At 45.2% G+C, this 11,664-nt stretch overlaps 1 protein-coding gene across 2 annotated transcripts; it reads right to left on the minus strand.

The window, feature by feature from the left end:
- Positions 1-441: 441 nt before the first annotated feature.
- On the minus strand, positions 442-5,239 carry TSPYL5 (TSPY like 5). Of its 2 annotated transcripts, none has more exons than XM_014847763.3 (2): positions 2,636-5,239; positions 442-1,318 (listed from the first exon to the last, which is right to left on the minus strand). In XM_014847763.3, the coding sequence occupies exon 1, from the start codon at positions 4,840-4,842 to the stop codon at positions 3,586-3,588; it is 1,257 nt and encodes a 418-aa protein (XP_014703249.1). In that variant the 5' UTR covers positions 4,843-5,239; the 3' UTR covers positions 442-1,318; positions 2,636-3,585. The 2 variants fall into 2 exon arrangements, with proteins under 2 accessions (XP_014703249.1, XP_014703250.1); XM_014847764.3 differs by having other exon boundaries at positions 444-1,318; positions 2,602-4,969.
- Positions 5,240-11,664: the final 6,425 nt, after the last annotated feature.

The raw sequence follows: 11,664 nt of genomic DNA on the forward strand, positions 1-11,664 counted from the left end.
GAGCACTATTACTCTAGTTTGAAAGGGCCTGGAAGGTCACCTTCTTTGCTACTCAAAGTACAGTTCACAAACCACCAGTGCTGGCATCACCTGGAAGTTTGTTAGAAATGCAGAATCTCAGGTTCTGCCTCAGACTACTGAATCAGAATTCATATTTTCACAGGATTCCTCACACAATTCAGATGTACTGTAAAATTTGAGAAGCACTGAATTTCCACTAGAATCACCTGGAAAGCTTGTACAAAACAAGACTACTTGGCTTCCTCCCAGGACCACAGAATCTCAATCTCCGGTGAGGGCCTGGGAATCAGAATTTTACATATTTTTATGTAGTTAGTCACGCAAGGGCCTGAGGCTTAGGACTAACTCATCTAGGCCAACAGATCACTCCCCTCAACCACCCAGCCTCTGCTTAACGTTTCTTTTTTGAAAACAAAAAATGTAAGAGTTAAGACTTTTATTTTTCCATCATGCATGCAAGCTCACAACTATTTATACTGTTTAGGAACACAGAAATAATTGCATTATTACCAAGGTGTCAAATTACCAAGTAAGACAACCAGTTACTGATTACTTTGGGGAGGTTATTTTCACAGAACACAGCAAAATTTCCAAATTATACTTCCAAGACCAGGGTTATACTATGAGACCAGGACAAGCTGATAATAATTCTAACGGTCATACAAGTCTCCATCTTACACAAGAAAAAAGGCAGATATTCCAGTTAAGGGTCTCAAGTAAGCACCTTATCATATCTTTCAAAGAGTTTACAAAAGAACAGTCTCTCCTTCTGTTGACGTAGGGGAAAGGAAGCAGCCGCTTCATCTGTTTTTGAGACTCCTTGTTAATTCTCAAGACTTCCATTTCTAAGGCCCGTCTCTGGAACTTCATTAGTTAATGTTGAAAGCAAAAAGCAGACCTGATGTGATAATGATAGTGCACCCCACCACCATCACCACCAAAAGAGAGTCCCAATTTCCCAAAGTCAACACGGTTGAATTGGCACAGTGTCCTGGACTTTCAACAAAGAGGACAAGTGGGGAGAGGGAGGTACAGATGAAAACAGGTTGGTCATAATTGATAATGGATGTAGCTAGGCAATGGGCACATGGGCTCCAAGGACCATCCTCTCCACTTCTGTGCATGTTGGAAAATGTCCATAAAAAAGCAAAAAGTTTAAAAAAACAACAGCAACAACAAAAGCAGACCTGTACAGCTCTATTCTCCCATTAGACAAAAATGGGGAACGTGGTAAGATCTTACATAGAGGCAAAATAAGCAGCATATAGCATTAATCTTCCATACATATAGGCCACACCTAGAACAAAAGAGAAAGCATCCAAAGTAATATTGTTCTGTTTTTGGTTTGTTTCTGTGATTTCTAAAGTCCACTAATGATGAGATAGTGATTGGACAAAACTTTGAGGATACCCTCATCCAGGCATCACGCTTGCCCATAACCCCTTTAATTCTCCCATCCCTGCCCTGGGGAAGGTCCCTCCCTGGCCCCTCTATCACTGAGAGAGGCATACTCTCCCTGAGGCTTCTTAGGCCATTTCTATCTGTGTTTCCAGGCCCACTCCACACCAGGCTAATTCCTGCTTTTGCTCCAATTCTCCTGTCTAGCACATCCTCTCTACAACTGAGTCAAGGCCTTCTTAGCTCCTGGGGAACTTAGAATGAGGTTTTCCATAAGAAAAAGGAAGTTAGGGGGAGGGCAAATGTAGATAAAATCCTACTTCCCCGCACTCAGGCATAAGAGGAGAAAAGAGGACACAGACTATCCCAGGCAGAGAAGGCCCAGCTCAGCCTTCACACCCACTGGAAATGAGCCTTGGAGATCCAGAACAGATTCTACCCACCCCCATTCCCATGCCCCAGGAGAGCACCTCAACATCCCCCATACTGGAGACTAAAGCCTACTCCTGCAGGTATTTGAAGGTAGAAGCAAAGAGAGCAAAGGACTGCTCAGAGTGGGACAGGTGGGGAATACGGGTCCAGACGGCCAGAAGCTACCACACAGGAGGAAAGAGCAGGAGGCAGCTGGGTCTTAGGGGGCACACAGAAAAAGTTGGAAAAGAAGTAAACACTAGCCCACAACACTGCTGCCTTGAGTTTATAATTCTAGCAGATGCATAGCCATGAAAAGACTTTTCAACATCAGAATTACAGAGCGAACCCAGGAGTTGGGACTGGGGTCTGACCACATACCCACTTGGCCTTCTGGCTTCCCCTACCCTCTGCCAGCCCAGTGTATGTACACATAGCAAGTCCCCAGCTGTCACGCTCGCTGTGTGTAGAAAACCCCAGTTTTTTAGTTGTTTTGTTTTCCCTTTCTGAGGTGTGGTACCATTGAAACAAAACAAAACAAAACAAAAAAAAAAAAAAGAAAGCCAGAAAGGGGTGGAGGAGGGAGGGAGGAAGGAAGGAAAAGAGGGAGAAGAGGATAAGATGGAGGGAAGGAAGGGGGAGTAAGGAGATATGGAGGTGTGAGATGAAGTAGACACAGACCCACAGATCAGAAATGTCTCTTCCCTAGCACCCATACTATACCACTCTGGTCATATGTGAAGAAGAGATAAAGGGAATTGACAAAAGTACCTAGATTCTATGTAGGTCCAGTCCCCATCCTCACCTGGAGCCACAGCTTGACCACAGTGAGCACATGTTCACACATACCAGCCTACCCATCTGGGAGCCAGAAAGGTTCCTGAAAGGCTGGGGAGGGTAGGTGTGTGTCTCATGCATTGGCAGGGAGCCTGGGTCCACAGGCAATTGTTGAGGTCCTTGTTGACCAGGAAGCCAATTGGGGCCAATAACAACCTAGACAAAACTCAATGGCCTGATAGTGATGGGGCATAGAGCAGACCTTGACAAAAGTTCACCAGTAGCAGGGCCCACGGGCAGGAAGAAATGCATGATGGTGTAGAACACATGGCATACTGCTTCTCACCCTTAACTTCATCCATGCCCAGCAGTCCAGTGCCATTCTACTGTATGTCCAGCATGACGGTAGCATGGGCTGCTGACCAAAGCCAGAGACCTAGAAGGTGGTACCTTGGCTGGTGACTCTAGGACCATGGAATAATCAGTTTTGGATGATGGCCAATACCATGTGCACTGGCTTCATTTTGCAGTGGCAACAGAAAGGCTTGTCATGGATGCCATGCCTGGTCATCATGAACACAAAGCCCAGCAAGTCACTGGCTGTGAACTAGCAGAGCTTGAGGATACGTTGGTTCTTTTGAAGGATGACTCACGAGTGTCCAGGTTAAAGATAAGTGGGAAAGGCCAGAGCCAAGAACAGGGTCCAGGCAATGTAGAAAAATGTGGCACACATCTGAAGCATGTGTGCTTAACATATATAAACAGTCGGGATGAGATCACATAACATGTGACACTAATGTAGAAACGCAAGAAGGCCATGGGAGGCAAAAGAACATGATCATAAGTGCCATATTCTTGTAACTGAAGTCCAAAGGGAATGCAGTGCACAGAGGCCAACATGAGGAGAAGGCAGACAGCCAAACATGTGGTCAGCCAGGCACGGGTCCAGCAGGAGGTAGTAGGGAGACTTGTGCAGGATCAGTTGGACTTGTTTACCCCAGGCTCAGGGGTCTCCGCTGGCTGCTTTGCTGGACCTTGCCTGCCCTCCTTTCCTTTCTCTGCACGGGCCCCTTCACTCATAAGGTAGTACTGCAGGGGATTGGGCCACAGTTCCTCGTTGATTATCTCGACAATCTTGTCAGACTCAATGGAGCTGTGGTTTGAAAACCAACCAAAGAAGCTACGGCTGTTGTCTGGGTTCCCCTGGCATAGGGACTGGAGATCATGCCCTGGGAGCCACTGGATCGGAGTCGAACGAGAAACCACCTGACCTGAAGGACCACACCCATATTCCTTGATGAGCACCTTATTTTGGAAATATGGGTTGCGCCCAAAGTAGAACTTGATTTTGTAGCCCAGTCTGGCTAGGCCAAGCTCTTCTACCTCCAAGCTGTTTAAGTAGCTGAGTACCTCCTTATCTTCGTTGTTCAGAAAGGATGATAGCTGGGGGTGGTTCTGAAAAGCTTGCCCCCAGAAGCCCGGGATACTCTGGATGAGGAGATTCCTGCGCTCTAAGTGGTGCAGTCGCAACTGCCCAAACTTGCGCGAGAGCCGAAGGTAGGCCCTGTCCGCCTGGGCGTTCATGGTCTCCAGCTTCAGCTGCACGGTCTCCAGCGTATCCATGCTGCCATCTGTAGCCGGGGGCCCTGACCCTGCATCTCTCTCCACCTTCTTTTCCTCTACCACTGGGACAGAGGCACACTCCACAGTGGTCCCTTTCTTCAGCTTCCCACCAGCTATGGGCTGAGGGCCCCTACCCACTGCGCTACAGGTTTCCGGGGCCTTCCTCCCTGCAGGGCCACGCCGATTTCCAACGCGGGCGCTATTTTTCGGCCTTCCCAGGGTTCCCACGGTTCCCGCGGTTCCCGCGAAGGCAGTATCTGTTGCCAGGCGCTCCGAGAAGCATGTGGCCTTCCCCAGGCCGGGCCTGGACGCAGCCTGCCCGCGACTGCCCACAGCTCGGGCCCGGAGCGCGAGGCCACAGTCCAGGGGGGGGCGGAAGGCACCCTCCTCCCCGGACCGGCGGGGCGGCGCGGGTGCAACGGTTTCCAGGCCACCCCAACCCGCGCCAGCCTGCACCTGTGCCGCCTTGGTTTCCTCCCCGAGCCTCTGGCACTGCGGAGGGTCCGGGTCGCGTGGGGCGTCGTCGGGAGCAGCGCGCACTCGGGCTTTGGCGCGGCCTTTGCCCCGGCTTTTGGCGCGGGAGGACTTTCTACCTCTACTTCGGCCGCTCATGGTGGTAGCAGACGCTGCTTCAAAGCCACGCTCCGACCCCGCCACCTCTGGCGCCAGCTCGCGGTCCCTACTGTGCGGGCCTCTCCATGGCAACCGCCGTCGTCACGACTGTACGACTGTACCGTCGCGCGAGGACGGGCTGTGCCCGGTGATTGGCTCCGCCGCCGCAGCTGCGCAGGAGCCGACCCTCATAGGCGCCCCCGCCCGCATCTCTCCCTAACTCGCTTTCCCTGTTAGGAAGCGATGTGCTTCCCTCTAGTTTCTTCCCTTTGGTCTCAGTTTGTGCCCTCGGGGTCTCACAGGACGTGTCTAATTCGTCTTATAGAAGGCAACGTGAAGACAGCCATCACGTCCGGACCCCGTCATCTGCTTTCTAAACTAAGCATCTTCGTTTCCTTCAGTTATCTCTTCTGACATCTGTCATGATGAAACTGCCCTTGTCCCTGAGTCTCCTCTTTGAAAGCCTTTGCTGAGGGATTTGCTCTGGTACCTTAACTCCAGAGAATGTAAAGGTGGGTACCATAATGCCAGACCACAAAACGATTTGATAGGTGGTAGGATGTATAGTAATTATAAAACTAATAGCAACTAGTGTATTACGAGTGTCGTTACTTTCCAGGCACTTTACTAAGTTCTTTATATGCGTTATCTCAATATATGAGGGTGGTGTTGATATCATTCCTGTTTTCCAGATGAGAAAACTGTGGCTCAGAGATGCCAAGGAACATTCCTGAGATTACAAAGTAAGCACAATTTAAACCCAAGCCTATCTGACTCATAACCTGTGCCTTATATTCCCAAGTGGCTAGTCCTTCCAGGCCTGCTCAGCTGTCAGTTCCTGTGCTGGCTCTTAAGAAGGCCAGCCTTGCTTGTTAAACAGGTATCAGCAGAGCACCTCTTCTCCCTGGGAGCGTCACCAGAGTCCTCTAGCTGCCTCAGGCCTAGTGTACAGAGCTGAACTATCATTCAAGGCATAGGGCCAGGAGTGAAGGCCAAAAGTCAGAACTCCTGTAATTGGAGTAAGACAGGAATGAGGCCAGCGAGTTTAATTATCATTCAAGTTGTGGAGCAGGGTTTCCCAGCTTGAGGTTAAGAAGCACAGCCTCCATAGTGGCAGTGAGGAGACCCTAGAAACTTCTTAGACCCTTCATGGAAACAGCCAGACAACCTATCTCATGTTTCCAGAGGGTGCCCTGGACTACGCTCTTACTAGCCAAGTGATAGGACCATGTAATAGTATGGCCAGTGGTAAGACAATGACCAATATGCAAGTGTGAACAAAAACGTTTCAAAGTTGTCCTTTCAGGCTCAAAGAGAACCTGAAGGCTCTTGCCACCAGCTAGTGGAGAGGTAAGCCCCACAGCCCCTGGGATCCCAATACCTCTTTACTCTCATTAGTCAGTGTGTGGCTGTGGACCAGCAGCCTGGCATCACCTGGAAGCTTGTTAAAAATGCAGAATTTCAGGCCCCACCCCAGACCTACTAAATCATAATTTGATTTTTAACAAGATCTCAGGTGCTTTGTGTGCACATTAATGTTGATGCCTAGAAGACAGGGGAAAGGAGGAATTATTTTGATATAGGTGGGCCTTCCTTTAAGCCAGGCCAATACAAGTGACCTCTAACTTTCTCAAAGACGCTCCAATAGCATAGAGGGCTCTACATGATCTGGCAAGTACCCTCCCCACCACCAGCCAACTTACCTCTCTGACCTCACTCTTTTCTCTCTCCCACTGCTTCTCCAACTACGCTAGCCCCCTTGCTGTTCCTCAGACTCACTAAGGAAGCTCCTGCATCAGGGCCTTTGTACTGGCTCTTCCTTCTGCCTTAAATGCTCTTCCCTCAGATGTGGTTGGTCATCTTGGCTGGCTCTCTTCACACTTTGCTTAAATGTCACCTTCTCAGTGACCATCCTATTTAAAATTGCCACCCATTCCTATCCCTCTTACCCTGCTCTACCTTTTCTTTGTTCCATAGCACTTATCACCTTCCAACACACTATACCAATTATTTATTATGTTTATTGTTTAACTGTGTCTCCTCTCTAGAGTGTCAGCCCCATGAGGGCAGGGATCTTTGTTTTGCTCACATGTGACTACAACAGTGTCTGATACATGAAAAGCACTCAATAAAGAAGTGGTGAGTGAAAGAACAAATTGAAGCAGAGTTTTTAAAAATGGGTTTATAAATTGGTTGTCTGAATTCAGAATACTCCTTTTTCCCCACAGAAGTAAAGTCACAGATGAGGGTTATGTACTGAGATCCACACATTGTACTCATAATTAACTATGAGTAAATTAAACTCATAATTTAGCCAAAAAATTATCTTTTTTTATGGGCACGATTCATGGACAATCTGTAGCTGAAAATCTAGAGTAACAAAGTAAAATATTAAGTTAAGGGAATTAATATTTGACTTAAATGAGATTAATCCAAGGATTACCTTAAATTCTTGTTGAAGGCGCTTTCATAATCACTTCTTCCCAAGGCCTTCCGTCATCATCCCAGACCACAATAAGCAGCCCAGTCCTTGATCTCATGGAGAACTTATTAACTGTAATAGTCATTTGGTAATTAGACATGCAGTTTTTTGCCAGTCCTTATACAGAATTACCTCTTAAAATGAATAACCACAGTCGGGAACTCTCGGTACATCTCAGCAAAAAAAAAAAAAAATCAGCCAAAGCAGTCACCGTCCCTCTACAAATGGCAGAAATTGATGGATTGGCCCACTTCACAGAAGCACTCACAGGTTGACCAACCTCTGTTGTCAAAAGCCTTAATCCAGCGTCAGCATTTGCGTCATTTAGCACTCACCCAGGACTAAGCCACTCCAGGATTAATGTAGGCTAGGCCACTGCAAAGTATGTTTATTATACAATCTGCCTTGAGCCTTTTTTCATCATGTCAAAGAGCTAAGCATCAGGGGAAGGGAAATAAATGTGAGACTGACACCTTCTACACAGATGCTTCTCTCGCCCAGGTCGCCCAGCCTCCATGGCTTTTATATTTAAGAGGCTGGTCTGTGCTTCTGAAATGAACTATTGGTTTTCTTCTCAAGTATTAATATTTAATTTTCTATGGGACTATAGCTTGGGTTCTCAATTAGATAGTAAACTATGGAAAGATAGAGACTCTCGTTTTTTATCCCCAAAAGCACCTAGCATGGACCTTGCACATACTAGTTATTATAATGAAAGTTCACATTTATTTTGTACTTTATACAGTGCCATCTTCTAATCCATGTAATCCCCACGACCACTCCACAGGGCAGGTGCAGTTACTGCTCCTATCTTAGAGATGAGGTTACTGCTATACAAAAACGATTAGTACCTTGCCAAAGGTCACACAGCTAATAAATGGTTTTAGCCCAGGCAATCCAACTCCAGCACCCATGCTCTTAACCACTACTCCATGATGTAAAATTATGGTTTGAGAGATTGAAATTTCAAACTCTCTCTAGTGGGTAAAAATATCTTTCCATTTTCAAAAGTTATATGTATATATAATTATACATACACATTCATATGCATATACACATAAACATACTACATACATACATCAATTAGTCATGAATGATTTTTGTATGGAGTGTGTACCCGGCATGGCAAAACTCAACATACATGAGTTTTATTTCAACAATCCATGTTGGGAATAAAGTATCTCCATTTGCACTGCATTTGTCCTAAGCGTTCTGTGAATATAATGAAAGAAATATGAGTTTACTATCGTTAACTTAGAAATCTGGGGGTGTCTTGACCTTTTTCCAATGATTATGGGCTTAAGTCCAGGATAATGTAGGCATTTAATTGATTCTTTTAAATGTGATATTTCATCATTAGCAAATATTTATTAAAAACTCATAAAAAACACTTTTCAACATATTAGAATGACTAGTCTTCACTTTTGTTCTCTGAACGTTGTACTTCCTCCATTCCTTTTAAGGTCAGTTTTCCTTGAATTGTAGAAATTAACAAGCTGGGAAAAAGACATTCCAGTCATCCAACCTATTCCCCAGCCGCGAGAACAACATTCCCCACAGTTTCTCTGGCGGAGCTTTAAAATTCCAGACTTGACATTTTTAGCCACAGGGCTTTTCTCTTTCCCCAAGGAGATAGTTCGAGTCTACTAGATGGCAGTGAGTATTGCTTAGTGTATGGAATTTTGCTAACTAACCCTCCCAGGTTATGGAAGATCTTGGAAAAGAAGGGAGTGATGTAGAGAATATTTTAAAAACCAAGGAGGGAGAGAAAAATCTACCTCTTATGGTAAATTTCGAAAACTACTTGAACTTAACATCTTGAAGAATGTGTCTATTCTTCCCAGTTCCCCCTAAAAGAACAAATTTTTTTGTTTTTTTTGAGGACGATTAGCCCTGAGCTAACTGCTGCCAATCTCCCTCTTTTTGCTGAGGAAGACTGGCCCTGAGCTAACATCTGTGCCCATCTTCCCCTACTTTATACGTGGGATGCCTACCACAGCATGGCTTGCCAAGTAGTGCCATGTCCGCACCCAGGATCCAAACTGGCAAACCCTGGGCCGCTGAAGCAGAACATGTGAACTTAACCGCTGCGCCATGGGGCCAGCCCCAAGAACAAAATTTTATAGTAGACCACCTAAGTCCTTCAGTTCACATCATATAAGTAGCTGTAAATATTTTGAAATACTGACAGATGTATTTTTTCTTCTTGGCATTTCCTTCTTACCCTACAACATTTTCACCATTAAAATTAAATCTTCGTGCTAAATCTTTTGTCCTAGAGAAGGGAAAATACCAAAGAAAGCAGCAAGAGCAAAATTCAGCAAGTCAAATTCTTCACTTTGAATTTCAGAATAGACTCTTGAGAGGGGAAGATACAATAGTATTGAAAGAGAAAACATTATCTAGCTCTTCAAAGACAAATCCTGGAGCACTAAGAGCGTAGAGTTTGTAACATAAATCATAAATAAGGGAAAACATATGATGATATACAAGCCATATCTCCAAGACACAAAGAGGAGCTACGAACCTTTCCTGAGCTGGGGTTGAGGAGCTTGGAGAAAATTTAGAGTGTGTAGTTGGTGCAGGATTCGAGAAAGGAATTCTTACAGTTACCCCTCCAGGGGTCAAAACCCTCCCTGGGGGAGTTGGTAGAGACCATCCTTCCTAGAAAAGACAGGGATTTGAGAGTAAGAAGGACTGTTCCCAACTTGAAAACTGGAACTCAGATGAGAAATCCTCTCACAGGGCTTCATTCCATCACAGGGTAGCCAGGAGAGTATAAAAGCATGTATAGGATAAATACTGTCAAAGGAAGTTCTGAAATGGCCTGTCTCTCCCTCCACCCACCCTACTCACAACCTCAGAATGAAGTGCAAAAGCAGCTGCACATTCCTCATGTTTAGTAGAGAGAGGCATGGAGGCTGGCTAAGAGCATATGGGGAATCCAAATGGGCCTTGCATTGTCAGCAAAGAAGATGCAGAATGAAGGACTTGATGACCAGAAACCACGGGGGACATGCTTCATGAGCGGACACAAGGGGAGTAGAGGCAGATTTCCAAGACCAGGCAGGTCCAGCTAAGCCTCAGCAGAGGCCAGCAAAGACAGAAGACAAGATTCACACCAGACCCTCCTCCATCAATGACAGGATGTAAAACCCTTAGCCCTGGAGAGACGAGAAAAGGAACAGGGAACATACTAAATGATTAAGTATTTACCTAAAAGAAACTGAAATTTTAAGTGCTCAGTAACCAAGTCGCTTGAATTACTAAGTTTAAGTTCACCTGAATTTTATAAATTGCTGCAAGTATGAAAATTCATACTCACTACAATAGTAGTACCTAACCAGACCCAATATCTAATAGGTTTAGTCTTGCAACACCAAAGCTGGAGAAACTTGAGACAGGTGACTTTAAAATTCCTTAGCAGATGTGACATCGATAGTTTTAGAAAATAGCAGAAAGTATTAAAGAAGCCCTCATAAAACACAGTTGTGATTACGAAAATGAAGAAATACATGAAACTCCACTCACCAAAGATGAGCATTTTCACTACATTTAAGGAGGGCCCCCTAAAGCAAAACTAAGTGCTCCCCAAGAAAGTCTTCCACTAACTGGTTATGGGTTGAATTTAGAATCATGGGTGCACCCCATTTATTGCATTTATTATTTTAATACATACTTTAATAATGTCACACACTCGAATTCTTCTTTAGTTGGGTTACATGTGCAAGCCTTTGTCTCCAACCAGATCAGAAGCTCCGTGAGTTTCAAAGGCTGAACTTGCCTTATACATATGCTGCACAGTGCCTTCTCCCTGAATTACACCACAGCCCTTCGTGTACCAAACAGCCTTCATCAATTTCCAAACCAAAAACAAGCTTTCCTCAGTCAACACCACCATGTGTTGTCTAGTGCGGAGAACAGTAGGATGCAAGATCTCTCTCTTCCCTACTATCTCTTTTTATGCCATTCAGGAATGTTTTGTTCATGTCATAGCCATAATTTTTATTATCTTTATCATTCCCTTTCATATATGTATTATTCCCTGTTCTTACACACTCTTAACATCCTTACTCCTTCTCTTCTTTCCCCAAAATACCTTACTAGTACAGAAATATTCTAGATAAAGAAGTGATGTTGGTAGATTTTCACATAGAAGATTGACTGGGATGAAAAGATCTCAACAGGACTTAGATATGGATCTTGGGGTATCCCAGAAAAAAGTCATTAAGAAAGGGCAACATGGAGAACAGAAGCTGGAATCGCCTTCACTTTGTATAATCTAAGATCCTGCATGGATTACACCAGGTTCTGAGATTGAAGAAGGCCAGGGTCTTCAT

Source organism: Equus asinus, chromosome 12 (genome assembly GCF_041296235.1).
Source record: "Equus asinus isolate D_3611 breed Donkey chromosome 12, EquAss-T2T_v2, whole genome shotgun sequence".
Taxonomy (NCBI): Eukaryota; Metazoa; Chordata; class Mammalia; order Perissodactyla; family Equidae; genus Equus; species Equus asinus.

Excerpts from the sequence above, each read along its gene's own strand:
- TSPYL5 (XM_014847763.3), bottom strand. The coding sequence starts at position 4,842 with ATGAGCGGCCGAAGTAGAGGTAGAAAGTCCTCCCGCGCCAAAAGCCGG.